The sequence below is a fragment of the Eublepharis macularius genome, chromosome 5 (assembly GCF_028583425.1).
Source record: "Eublepharis macularius isolate TG4126 chromosome 5, MPM_Emac_v1.0, whole genome shotgun sequence".
Lineage (NCBI taxonomy): Eukaryota > Metazoa > Chordata > Lepidosauria > Squamata > Eublepharidae > Eublepharis > Eublepharis macularius.
Window position 1 is genome coordinate 120,888,227 of NC_072794.1, and position 14,532 is coordinate 120,902,758.

The window sequence follows — 14,532 nt, forward strand, 5'->3', positions numbered from 1 at the left end:
TCTCTAATTAAATAGCAGCCACTTAATAACTACACACCTGCAAGAACTGGACACTTATTTCATTAGTACATAGAGGACACAAAAGATGATACATAATGCCGAACTTTTTGTAGCAATAATCACATTCTGAACACAGTTTCTTGGTTTCTCAGGTAAGTCCCTACCCACCCAACTCCAGCAACCCATTACTTGAATTTTCTTATAGTTAAGGAAGATTTTATTTCTTTCCTAAAGCTTTAAGTATGCTTGAATGTACATTTCTGAACCTTTAATGCAATAATGTTCCTACTGACCATCCCTGTTATCAAAGGATTAAAGATCAGATAAGGATCCGGCAATTCAGAGGGAAGCAGGGTGCAGAGAGTTCCCATATTTACACATGCATGCTCATTGCTTGTTAAGTGGGAGAGTTTCAGCCTTCAGAGTATACCCTTTAATGTGAAGGCTGAGCATGTAATTGGTTCCAAAAAAGAGCATCTACTTGAACTCTGGCTGTATTATGCCTAAAGAGAAAGCTCTTTTGATTTCTAGGAGGGCGTCTTTCCCCCTCTGTCTATAGGGACATGTACTAAGCTACCTGTTACTAATGAGCTACATTCAGTTTTCCAGAGTCACCAATGCCACGAAAGTCTCCTGTTATCTGACTGAAGTCTTTAATAAACCATGCTTGGTTTTCCCTAGGGTTGCAGTCTTTAATCAGTATATTAATCAATTAACTTGTTTGTTGATTACTGGGTGCAAATTTTAATTGATGGGCTATGAGTTAAATGCCACTTTTGGTCTATCTTATTACAATCCATACTGAAAAAGAAAAAATGAAACTTGTCTTTTCCTTCTAACAATGGTAGCCTTTGTTTATTCATTTAAAGGTCTTACCATTCCATCCATAATGGATGGGTTTTCCCAATATGCCTCTGCTTAGACACGTTCATAGAGAATGAGACAGCAGAGACTTGAAGTGGTGAAATGGGCTAACTCACTTCAGACTACAGGTGAGAGGTGATGGAGGATCTCAGAATGCTCCCCTGTGTTAAACTCATAGGGAAAGGCAGCACAGCAAGAAATAAGAAGCAGCAGAATTTCTCTTGCTGCTGTGATGCTAGTATATTTTAATAGATTTTTTTAATGCAAAGGAAAACTAAAAGCTAGAATCCACCACTTTCAGACTGATCTTTTTATTACCTTGGGGCTCTTCCACCTTATTCTCCCACAAGTGTGCACCCAAGACTTAGGCACATTCACTTGTATATGAACTGTAAGCATTAGTAGTTAGCATACAGGAACACTCTTTCTGCTAGCACCTTTCTACCAAAGTGCCCAATCTGTGCAGAATCGAGTTTGAGTAGAATTGGCCCAATCGGTTGCAAGTGCTCAATAAAACAGAAATCCAGTGGCATCAGCTGCAGTTGGTCACTCTCTAATATGGAGGTTCTGTAATCTACTACCCTTCATGTATGCAATATCAAAATTGAATGCTTCCCAAGCTATAAATAAAAAATTAAGTAAAACTAAGTAAAAAAAACAAGGCAAATTATTTAGATAAGTAAATTGATGAGATATGTTTATGATACACAGATTTCAAGATACAGAGGAGTTAGCCGTGTTAGTCTGTGGTAGCAAAATCAAAAAGAGTCCAGTAGCACCTTTAAGACTAACCAATTTTATTGTAGCATAAGCTTTCGAGAATCAAGTTCTCTTCGTCAGATGCCTGATACAGAGACTGGTCAAATACAGAAGAGGAGGAGAGAGAAGATAGTTTTAGGTGGGTAGCTTTGTTGGTCTGCAATAGAACCACAGGATTTGAGTCCAGTGGTCCCTTAGAGATCAAGAAGATTTTCAAGATACAAGCTTTTGAGTCAGAGCTCTCTTCTTCAGAATCTGACGCTGACTCTTGAAAGCTTACATGCTTAAAATCTAGGTATCTAAGGACTCAAATACTACAAAGTTCAAGCATACATTAAATGAGACCCTTGTATCAAAGGCCACAAGCCAATTCCTTATTCTTAGGTTTAATTCTTGTTTGCTGTGTGCAATTTTTTAATGAGACTAGCTTAAAAATCTAGGATCTGGAATTGTATCTGCTGCTTGGAGTGGGCAGTATATGACAACTCTCCTCTGCTGGCTAGAAGCCATTGGAGTTGGAAAGGGGGGGATGCCTAAAATTAAAAGATTGCAGTCACTCAGTCATCTAAAGTTCTGAATGCTCTCCAGGATGTCTAGATCATGGCTCAGGAGTTTTATGGCCTGTGTTAAGAATCACTGTTCTGATCATTTCTTCCCTTCTTCAGCCATTGTTCAATAAGGCACGCAAAAAGTAAGGTCTTTCCTAACACCCCTCCCATAATAACAGAACTTGAGGGCACCCAATTTTATTTATTTCATTTATACCCCATCTTTCTCCCCAATGGAATCCAAAGCAGCTTAGATTCTTCTCCCCTCCTTACAACAACCCTGTGATGTAGGTTAGGCTGAGAGGGTGCTTCCACGGACGAGTAACTAGGGATTCCAACCTGGGCTTCCCAAATCCTAGTCCAACACTGTAACTAGTATGCCATTCTGGCCAATGAAGTTGACAGGCAATAGATTCAGGACAGACAAAAAGAAATACTTTTCTCAGAGAATAACTGAATAGTGGAATTCACTGTCAGTGCATTGATGTTCTTAGCATAGATTTTCATGAGTGCAGATGAGCATAAAGGGGAATTGGATAGATTTTGGAACTTTCCTGTTCAGCTGCAGTAAACCTCTAAATATCTAGGATATCTAAATATCTAAGATGCAACATCTATGCCTTGTTTATTGGTCCTCCATATCCACACATATCCATCTGGCATAATGATAAACAATGTTTTTTTTAATTAGAATAAGCAGCCTTAGAATGAATTCTTTTTTCTTTTTCAGACTCAATTTGAATGCTCTTGTCAAAGTGTTTTGTTCCTGGGAGTAATTCTCCTGCTTGCTGCTCAGTAGATATAGTTATAAAACCCTTCAAAGGACAATAGTTTTGAGCCTTCATCTCCTGCATAATGCTACAAGGAAATTAATTCTCAATTTCTTTCTGGAAGTCTTTTCACTTGCCTGTTATCTTGCACCTGACAGCAAACAAACTCTTCTAGAGGGCTCTGACAGATGTCAGTCATAAGCAAGGACTCCTTAAATATATCATTCCAGAGATTTAAAAACTTAGCCCATTCCATTGTTGGATGATAGTGTGTGAGAGAAATGCCCCTGAGAGGCTGAAGAGAATATTCTCCTTTTAAAAAATGATCCCAGTGAAGAAAAACTGTTGAAACTGTTCTGGTATTTTATAAAATGTTTGTGTTGCTAAATGTGTCTTGAGTCACAGAGCTTGAAGGGGATCATAAGATCATCCATAATTTCCTGTCCAAAGGCAGGACCATTCAACGATGGAACACAGCGTGTTCTCGCGCGATAACAGCGTCTTCCTGGTGTGATTTTGTGCATGAAGATGCTGTGTTCCGGCAAAAGGTAAGCTGTGTGGAAATGGCCTACATTGCCTTCCATGGAGCAAGCAGCGAGTAGGAACTTCTCAGAAAAGGGGCTGTAGAGCAAACAGCTCCAAATGATACAATGAAATAAGAGAAGTTACAAGGACACCTGTCTAGTTCCACATCAACTTGCCAAACAAAGGAGAAATTCAATATGGCAATCAGTCAGATATTGAATATGAAGTTAACACTGGACATCCCCAAAATTATTGCTGGTGGTGGGAACAGGGGAACCTTTTAAGGCAGAGTTGCACTTTCCAGGTAGCAGCCTATGGTTATTCTACAGGAACATCTATACTTCCTGCTCTCTAGTTCTTTATCCAGATCTTGACTATGATTTTTTCTTATTGATGGAAGCCACGCCCACCAGGGAGGAACAATTTTTGCCACCCCCTACTCCCTGTATAGACTCCAGTTTAATCCTCATGCCTTTTCTAGGGCTCTACTGACCCAGAGGCAGGATTGGGGGGCATGATAGTCTGTAGCAGGGGAGGGGAGATCAGCAAGCTCCCTTCTGCAAGCACTGTTGTGCCCATTGTACCTTAGGATTTAAGCATGAGTGACTATTATTTGAACAGTCTGTATTTAATTATTACTATTATTTGAGTAATAGAAAGATGGAAACTCCTTGCATTAAAAAGTGAGGGGTCTATATGATTTTTGTTAAAAGCACTGGTATTGTTATAAGATAATATAAACACAACAAATGCTCTTAAAATAAACGCTCTTTTCTGCAATTAAACTGTATCCTAAAGTAGCCTTTAAATCTGGCTGAGAATCTTGCCTTCTCCTTGCCTTCCTTTACTGAAATGTAGGGGATACAGAAGAGATGTCATAGAAAACATCAAGTATCTTATCTCAAGGTACTGAGGGCAGGAATCAGCTATACTTTTACGCTATATGATTATGAAGTTGTTTTAATCGTGTCAAATAATACACCTTAGCAGCCTTCCAGGTTGCCTGATCTTTCCCAACAGCTACCGTCCCCCAATAATGGCATGAATCAAACATGTTCTTTGTGCATGCAGAGCATGTGCTCTGTCTATTGCGCCATGGTCTTTGTCTTAAAGAAGTATGTGTCCTTAACTTTCCTATGTGTTTGGGATTGTAGTTGACTCAGTTTATTTAAATGTATAGATTTTGTTGTGCCACTTAATACTCTATTGATTTGCCACGATTACAGGGTCCAAGCTATATTGAAGCCTAAATGATCCAAAACATGGAGAAAGCTTACACTTAAGAAACATAAGAAACATAATGGCTGTTTTCCTACGATGCCAATATTAGCCTCTCTGGATTGATTTGTTTTGTTGACCCCCTCCTGAGGTTTTGAATGGGAAAAATGTCCTGGGAAGTGTCTATGTTTTTAAACTTTGAAGACTGCAGATACTTTTCCTCATAGCTGCGTCCCTGCATAAGAACTATTGCTAATTTTTTTAAAAATCCAATTTTTGTGCTAAATGGAATGATTATCAAATACATCGCCTTTTTTTGAAAACTAAGACTTAATTGTTCTCTGTCTTATACCAGTTCTAGATCAGTAAAGCCATTTTCCAAGAACAGGAAGGTTGGTGTTCTTTTTTATACTAATAAAGAAGACGTCGTAGATACAGCCAAAGATAAACTAATCAAATCAGCAAAAAACCTGTAGAAGTGAACACAGCATTGACATACGTTTGCTGAGGTGTTTATAAGATAGTTGTATCTGTATGTGTAAAAATGGAAACATGTAATTCATTCTTTAACTTGTGTCAGAGGACACAAGGTGAAAAAGTAGCCCTTGCATTCTATTGGAAGGAGGAGGATTAAGAAGGTATTTTCCTCATCAGTGGGATATAGCAAGCATCTAACTTTTAGCATTAGTGCCTGAACAAAATTGCAGTAGAACTAGGAACTGAAGCCTTTGGGGTGTTAGACCACGACTGCTTCCACACACATTGGATAATCCACTTTCAATACTCTTTAGTGAACATTTGAAACTGCTTTTCCATGTGTGAAACAAAAAATCCATTTCCAAAGGATTGCTAAAGTTCATTGAAAGTGCATTATTTAACGTGTGTGAAAATGGCCCACTTCTATACTATGAAGTGCCACAGCCTTCTTGCAGTGATTTCTGAATGCCTATAATATCTCTGATTAGGTATCACCAGGTAGCAATGAGTAGTCACTTCACTAACTGAAAGTGTAGTATATAAGTATTTTGAACGCTTAAATAGATGAAGCAAAGCATGATAGGAAATAGATTGTGGTACCCATAGCTAATTCTATTTGAATGCTAAAGGAAGAGATGATGGAAACAACTGGTCAAGCAGTAATCATGAAGTTTTCATGAACTTCCTGCAGTACTGGAGCCAAAGAAAGCTTTTCTTGTTTTTTTTAATTGTACAGGAAGTTCAAAGGAGAGTGAAAGATTTGAAAATAACCTGCAGAGTTCTGCTAGCCCTCTCATCACATATTAGAGAGGAATAGTTTTCCAGGTATCTCTCGGGTATCAAAGTGAAAGATGGGACAGGGGGAGTGTTAGAAAAGGGAGGTGGAGCCAGACATTTAACAAGTCAGACCTGACTTGACAGAATCCAACAGGCTTGGTCTCCTCTTGCTGAACTTCTGTTGACAGAACTGAAGACATAACCACATGGTGCTGGAACAATCCATGCATTAAAATAAGGCAGACATTGCACTCGTTGATTCAAATTCAGGAGATTCTGCTGAAATCTCAGTGATACGAAACCAATAGTGGCAGCTCTTGTAGGAATGGCTATTTAACTTACAGGGAACTTTTCCAGTGGGCCAATGCCCTAGAGGGCAACTGGTGGCCAGCAGCAAACAGAATCAAGCCCCAACCAGCATTTCAGGGGCTTCATGGTTTAGACTCTTCATCAGCAATGGTAGTTCATATTAGTTCACCAGCTGTGTTTTCCTAAACTGCCGTCAATTTTCAGAAGGAAGCAGTGGGTGAGCTAATGTTCATTCTTTGCCCCACTGAGCTGAGTGACTCTGCAGTGCTGGCTTGTTGTTTCACAGGGACCTCTCAACTTAGCTTGCTTCAGGACCATTTTCATTCCCAATCCACTCCTGATCACCTCTATGGAAGATACAAGCCTGATGGCTGGAATCAGTCTATAGCCAAGCTTCATATCTTTGGTACAAACCTGTGAACACAGCCCCACATTTCCCTGGCATCAACTAATACCTATAATCTCAGGAGTGACAAAAGAAAGTAATCGATCATATGGGTTTGTAAGCCACACTAGGTCCTTCAGGACCCCTTTAAAATGTCTGTTTTCCCTCCCCTGCTTGAGCCCTGGTTACATCTCAGTCCCGGTTTTATGTCTCTCTGCAGTCAACCCTTGTTAAATCAATTGGTCATTCTTGTGTGTAGGTAGCACATGGCGCTAGGTAAGCTGTCAGTGGGTCCCTTGTCCCTCCAAAAGACCCTAAACCCTAGGAATTCCCAGAGGGAGTTCAGCAATTTCAGATAGTCTATTTCCTTTCAGAAAGCAGGCTCCATCTTGGCAAAGAATCTAAGCAGATACTAATATTATATATTTGGGGAATGAAGGTCTTTGGAAAGGAAGTACTGTATCTTATTTTAGCTGCAATTCCTATGTTTTGGAGCCTGCCTTTCCATAGTGGAAAGTTTTACTGGGCTCTTTTTGATTCAGTGGCACTGGCCACTGTTTCTTTCTGAAATTGTCAGCAATATGCTCTCTGCTTTGAACTTGAATAACATAAATGTGTAACTTTGAAACTAAGAGTGTTCCTGATGGTGGCACCAACGCCCTTAGTTTTGTAAAATCAAAAAGAGTCCAGTAGCACCTTTAAGACTAACCAATTTTATTGTAGCATAAGCTTTCGAGAATCAAGTTCTCTTCGTCAGATGCATGATACAGAGACTGGTCAAATATAGACGAGGAGGGAGAGAAGGGGAGGAGAGAGAAGAGGAAATTAGGGGGGGAAAGGGGAGGGTGCAACCAAAACATTCCTTTGCTAGTATATGTAAACATCTCCTTTTGGTGTGTGGATCAGTTGGCTTCAAAGGAGTTTGCCCTGTTAGTTTGTAGCAGCCAAACAGCTAGACCATCCAATTTCAATGCAGTATGAGCCTTCGATAACCACAGCTCTCCTTGCCAGATGCATCTGACAAAGAGATCTGTGGTCCCCGAAAGCCCACGCCAGGTGCCACTGAGCTCCCCCAGACCCCGCCTCTGTAAAGGAAATCTGTTACCTGTGACAATGTGATAACCATTCATAGTTTTGTAAGGCATGCTCTCACTACACATTTGACATGGGCCTTGCATATACTGTCAGTCAGCACATGTATTATCTATGTAAACCCTACAAGAGTGCAATGTAAATCCAGCATTATTGTTCCCATTTGGCAGCTGCTGGGCTGAGGCAATAGGAACAAGGGGAAGGGCCATGGCTGAGTGGCTGAGCATCTACTTGGCATGCACAGGTCCCAGGTACAATCTCTGGCTAAAAGGATCAGGCAGAAAAAAGTGATGTGAAGACCTCTGCCTGAGACCCTGGAGAACCACAGCCAGTCTCAGTACATAATACTGACCTCGACCTGACTCAATATAGGGCAGTTTAATTTGTTAGGAAGGTATGTCCAGGTACACATGAATTCTGCAATGAGATGCTATGAAAACACATTCATCACTCTCGCTTATGCATGCCATCTCCTCCCCCAGATGGAGCTCAGGGGACTCTTTTATTCAGAACGGAGAAGAAACTGGATTTGCATAGCAGCAAGCCCCTGAGTCAGTCATTAAGCATCTTTGAAAATTGATTTTACAAGTGCAAAAGGAAGAGTGAGGGGCCCTTGAAATGCACTGTAAACTTAAGATGGTAAGTATGCAGGTGCTTGGGGAAAAAAACCCAAAGAAAAGGCCCATTAGAAGCAGGTGGCAAGGACAGGATTTGACCAAAAGGTTGCAGGTCCAATATTACAGAAGAAAAGTTGAGGAACTAGAGCATTCACTGCAGAAAAATATTTCACTTTTGCTCCCATTTAGGCCTTGGTGGTACTGTACAAGGTACCTGGGACAAGAGTAGTTCTTCAGGACTGGCAACAGAGAACATGACAAGGCTTCTGTGGGTAGGGAGCAATGCAGTGTATCCTGTACCTAAACACACTAAAAGTAGGATCTTCTTACCAAATCCAGAACTCTTGTGACACATATGATGCAATTGATTTAACCCTGTGCACAGTGGCAGAAATTCAGGACAAAAAACATGTTCTCAGCTCATGCAATATGTGAACTCTGCCTCTTAAACTATACCACTGATGGCACAATAAGTGTCCAGGGAAGCCTATGACGTGCCTGTAGCATAACAGGAGATTGTGCCAGACTACCCTACACTAATATCTCTAGTTCACAGGACGTGAGTCAGGAGGCCAAACACCTCCTTCAGATCCCCCAAGGCTCTGCTTCAAGATGAAGGAAAAGTGGTGGGCTAATGCTGCTCATCTGAAGTCTAGGACTTGCAAAGGTCTCAATATGGTCAGCATTGTATGCATCTGTGGTGGGATGAGCCTGCCACCTAGTCAGGACCCCTCTCCCTGCCCAGAGACCAGCGATCAGGGCAGATGGAGGCCCTCCTGTCAGACGTCTGGCTCTGCAGACTGCAGGGAGAGAAGACGGGACTTTAGTAAGACTTTGGCCTTGTAGTGGGTGGCTGAGGCATGGATGGATAGCCTGAGGAGTACCTCCAGAACACACTCTTGACTGGGGGAGAGGCTTTACTGAAGAGCAAGAATGATGGAGGCATGGGCAAGAAAATCATGTAAGCCTAGGCAAGACCTGAAAAGGGTGGCTTGGTATGAGCCACGGCTGGAGCATGACAGGAAGGAGAGAGGCAACTTCTTTGGCACATGAGAGTGCAGGAATGAGCAACTCCCCTGGGGCCCAAGTTGAAAGGATAAGGACAAAAAGTTGATGTTGTATTGCCTCGTCTTTATGAATGGTTGTTTCCACTGACAACACAATGAGAGGACCCTTTCCAGGTTTGCTGTGACCTGCCGTATTGGCTACCATAGCACCAATAGTGGCCTTCCTAATCACAGCATTCCATGGCTGCACTAAACAACTTGCACAAGCTCAGAATGTGGGCACAACTTGAGGATGCCACCTTTTTCTGTTTAAAAACAAAGTTACTCATGTATGAAGATATATTTAAAAATGTATCCATGAATTATGGGAGGAGACTGTAAGTTTCTAGCGGTCCAAAGGTAAAGCTTCAGTGCCATACGTATTTTTTGTCCCTATCCACAATTACAAACAAGAAAACACACACTTTTGCTTCATTTCTATAATTTATGCAGGTGATGAGTTTCTTTTGGCACATAGTTTGAATTGATTTTTGTTTTTAAAGCATAGAGTATACTCAGCCTTATGCTATGGCCTTATACACTGCTAAGAAAGCCCTAAGGGAGACTTCCCTGGCAAAGTCAAATGGTCCTTCCTTTCTTCCTGTACTCAGTTTCTCTTCTTAAAAAGAGTTCCATGCTCACTCACTTGGGGTTGCCAGCACTTGGACTCAGTGCCTGACAGTAGCCTTCAAAGCACTACTGTCCCTAGAGGGGTTTGCTGTCATCCTTGTTACTATTCCCGTGATCTCAGAAGCACCAGGAATATCCAAAATGAATGTCTTTCAGCTCCATCTGGAGAACAGTCCTGCTTGCTCTTATAATCCACTCGCCTCTGTGACTGGCTGGTTCAGAAAAAAATATACATTGGAAAGTGGAGGGAAATTAATAGTGTTTATTGCTTGCCAAGTTATATTGATGTGGTTTCGAGTGATGTGGGAAAACAATTGTGCAGCTGATGGCTCTTCAGAGCACTGTAAAAAGGATACAACATGATAGAGTACTGTGCAGGAGCTGTTGTTACCACTGCTGGGAAGGTTTTGCTCAAGAAGAAATATTAACAACGGGTGATCTGAAGCACGAGTTGAAATATTGTTCCTTTTCTTCCATTGTATGCTTAAAGACCCAACCAGGGAAACAATGGGTGAAGATAATGTGCATTTCTTTTTGCAAAAGAAATCATGCAATCCATTTGGCTTTCTTGTTGCTCTGTTCTGTGTATGTTAACCCCCTCAAATAAATTAGCCTGAGAGAAAGAGGTCCCGAGAGAGACAACCAGCCTTCTTGATGGTTGAGCAGGGATTTGAACTCAGGTCTCCCTGGTTCCAGTTTGATACCCTAACCTATTCCAGGCAGACTCTCAGTCAGCATAGGATTGCAACCTTGCAACTCAAACTTAATCAACATATTCAGAAGTTCTATAGCAATCTGTGGCATTTGCTTCTAAGAAAGACCAAATTCACAGGTGCATTGCAAAGCACAGGAAGACTGACATACAAATGCAAATCAACCTTCCCGTATATGCATTAGCTGATCCAGGAATCCAATGAATAAGTATTTAAAAGTTCCTTTCTGTTTTTCACTGGTAAGAAAGTTGATAATGTGCATTTAGAGCTATGTTTTATATATTAACACAAACAGCAGAAGAAAGACTGAAATACTTTAAGCAGAATTTAAGTTGCACTGTTTTTTTTTAATGAGGCTTATTCCCATGTATGTTTTTAAGCTTGCAGCCTTAAAAGACAGTTTTGGTGGGTAGCCATGGTTTTTTTAGGGTGGGGGTTGTAGTAGAAGAGCAAGATTTGAGTCTGGTAGCACCTTAAGGCCCAACCCCCCACAGACTCACTTGGGACCATGTTTGCAGGACTGTGGGTGGGGTGATGAGCAGCGCAGCTGCCATGAGGTTGAGGCTTGGGCTGTTCCCAGGAGCCCTTTAAGGCTACTGGGGAGCCAATACAATTCAAACCACCTGTCCAGCCAATAAACAGGCTGGGCAGGTGCTTTAGGGCAGGCCCAGCAGGCCCCGGACTTGGGATGCATGTTCTCCACTCAGGTCCAGTGGCTGGGCTTGAAAGTGGGAGCTGCCCAGCCCCACATGCAGTCTGCTTCTGAGCTGCTGTCCACCTGTCCCACCCCCCTCTTCTCTGCTCAGTTGCAGCTTTTAGGTTGGGGTACCTTGTGGCTGTTCAGTAGGCAATGTCAACTGAGATGGTTGGGGAGGGTCTTTCCTTGTCACAACTCTGTGGGGTGGTTTTGCCTGTGTGCCCTGTTTCTCTATAAATGGTGATCCCCTTAAGGGATCTTGGCGGGGGGTGGGCGAGGCATGGCAGGGACAAGCCCAGCTCTGGGGCTGGCTGGGCATGATCGCTTCCAGTTGGCAAGGGAACCATACAGAGGCTTATGCCCAAGTGGAATCCCACTCACTGTCACCCCATGGTTCCCTCCTCAGTAGGCTGAGGGGATGTTAGTTAGTTTGTTTGATTTCTAGTCCGTCCTCCTCACAAGAAGGCTCAGGGTGGGTTACAACAACAATAATCACATTACAAATATAAAGAAATTTAAAATAAAAAATCCATAAATATATAAGATAAAATATACATCAATAACACTAGTCCAATTATGGCATCTGATTCAGTAATCACATAAGGCACTCAAAGCACTGTGGGGCCTGGAGCCAAAGCAGAAGCAAGAGGGGCTGGAAGGACAATTTGCCATTGCCTCAGCCAGCCTGGAGGAACAGCTCCGTTTTGCAGGACTGACAGAACTGCAACAGGTCCTGCAGGGCCCGGATCTCAATAAGAAAAGTGTTTCACCAGGCCGGCACAAGAGCTGAAAAGGCTCTGGCTCTTGTCAAGTCCAGGCGAACATCCTTAGGGCTGCGAATCACCAGCAGTTGTTGACCAGCCAAACATAAGGCCCTCCGGAGACATATAGTGAGAGGTGGTCCTGTAGGTATGTTGGTCCCAGTCCACTAAGGGCTTTAAATACCAAAACCAAAACCTTGAACTTGATTCAGAATTCAACTGGAAGCCAATGCAGCTGAACGTACGTATATGAGATCTAAACAGCGTTCCCGTAAGAACACATGCCACTGCATTTTGAACCAGTTGCAATTTCTGGGTCAGTTTCTAGGGCAGCCTTGTGTAGAGTAAGTTACAGTAGTCCAGACTAGAGGTGACTGTTGCATGGATCACTGTAGCTAGGTCAGAGGCTGTGGGGGTCATTGGCTGGCAGGCGGGTCAGCCAATGAATGGATCAGAGGTCTGTGCAGTGCCAATGCTCCATAAGCTGTAATCAATAAAGTTGTGGCCTTTTTTACCTCCAGTAGGTCTTGGTGTGGTTTATCATGTGCTCCTTGCCCCTCCATTCCTCAAGCTGGCCACACAAAGACCCAACTAGATTTCCAGAGTATGAGCCCTTGAGAGTCAAAGCTCCTTTCATCAGATATGAGAAGTGGAAAAAAGACTCCTGATGAAGGGAGCTTTGACTCTCCAAGACTCATGCCCTGGAAATCTAGTTAGTCTTTAAGGTACTTTTGGACCTGGATCTTTGCCTTTGAAGAATAAGACCAAATCTTAAAAGCGTAAATTGGGGGCTTGTGATTCAACCAGTCCATTTCTTTGTGCATTGGGAGCCAAGGCATGGATCACTGGAAAGAGGTCATGAAAACAAGAAGATAAAAATAGTCCTGCTATATCAGACCAAGGATCCATCTAATCCAGAATACTACTTCCAATAATGAGTGAACTAATTATATTTTATACTTTCATTTGTCAGCTCTGAATCTACTGCTGATCAATTTCACAGCATGGCCACAAATCCTAATACTATGGGAGATGGAGAAAAATTCTTCCTAATCATTCTTTCCTTATAATGTCTAATTTTCCAAACTTCTAACATGTCCTTAGTTAGTCATATTTATTTCTAAACTAATAAAAGGTTTTAGACTTTAAACACTGGAAAGGTACTCTAGTCCCTTAAAAATGTGGTTCTTCTTCTTCTTCTTTACCTTTTCTAGTGCTATGACATCCTTGGTGACATGAGACAACTATACGGCACTTACCTGGCTGGCTGCACGCAGCTACAGCCGGGTGCCGTGAATTGCAGCACTGGAAGGAGGGAGGCAGCACCAACTCCGCCCTCCTTCCATGCGTGGGTTTGCTGGGCGGGGCAGAGCTAGAGCCGTTGAGGCTGCTCTGCCCTTGCCCAGCCGCAGTTGCCTTTTGTCGCTCGGCCGGAGTGGTTGGTCCGAGCGACTGGGGCAGTGAGAAGGCAGCAGCGGCGGTTTTGCGCGGCGGAGCGGCAGCGCAGCGGCGGGAAGAGCCTTCGGCGATCGGAGAGGCGGCGGGGAAGCCGTCGGCGCGCCGAGGGCTCTTGGAGCAGCGGCGGCCGCTTGCGGATCGCAGCGGCGGCGGCCAGAGGAGGCCTCCAGCTGCGTGGCGGCGAGGGAGCGTCGCGGCGGCAGCGGAGTTTGGAGTCGCCCGCAGCTGCGGGGCGACTGAGGCTTGGGGGCACTGTGGGCCTGCTCAGGGGACGGGGCGGCGGCAGTGCAGGCTTAGGCCGCGGCGGCGCCCGGCGAGTGGGGTGGCCTTTCTGTTCCCGGGGTGGGGGCGGCTGCTTGGGCCCTGTTGGGTGAGGCAATAAGGCGGCAGTTGGTGGGTCCACAGGGCAGGGCTACAGTCGGTCTGCTTGCCTCCTTGTCGGGCTTGAGGCCCGGCCGGGTTGGGGTGTGTGAGGTTCTTGTAATAAAGCGGCCTAGAGAAGGGGTTGGCCTCATTCCCCCCCCCTTTTTCTTCTTTGTGTGAAACGGGCACAAGGGGGCCAAGCGGGACTTTGGGGACGATTATTGTGTGGCTGGTGTGCTCCTTTACTGCAGCGGCGGCCATTTTGGGAGGTTGAAGGGCGGCCATTTTGGGTGGTGCCAACTGCTATAGCAGATATGCCTCCCAAGAAGGGTAAGGCTGCACCTAAAGGGAAGCAGCCTGCTAGTAAGGGGCCAGCAAAGCGCCTTTACGTGCCTGGGTCTTCATCTGAGGAGGAGGGTCCTATAGACCAGCATGACATAATTAAAAGGTTGGTGGCTTTGGAGCAGGCTAAAGGCGTACCGGGGGTAGTGACTCCGGCAGCTGGCGTGGCTCGGCCTATTAG

General features: G+C 43.7%; 1 protein-coding gene across 1 annotated transcript in view; it reads left to right on the forward strand.

Annotated features, from left to right (window-relative positions):
* Positions 1–14,020, forward strand: part of LOC129330404 (adenosine receptor A3-like) — a 44,523-nt gene extending 30,503 nt beyond the window's left edge. The window contains exons 3-4 of the mRNA XM_054980433.1: positions 13,403–13,480; positions 13,595–14,020. Of these exons, the coding sequence (XP_054836408.1) occupies positions 13,403–13,480; positions 13,595–14,020 (504 nt within the window). The remainder of the gene's footprint in view (positions 1–13,402; positions 13,481–13,594) is intronic.
* The last annotated feature ends 512 nt before the right edge of the window (positions 14,021–14,532 follow it).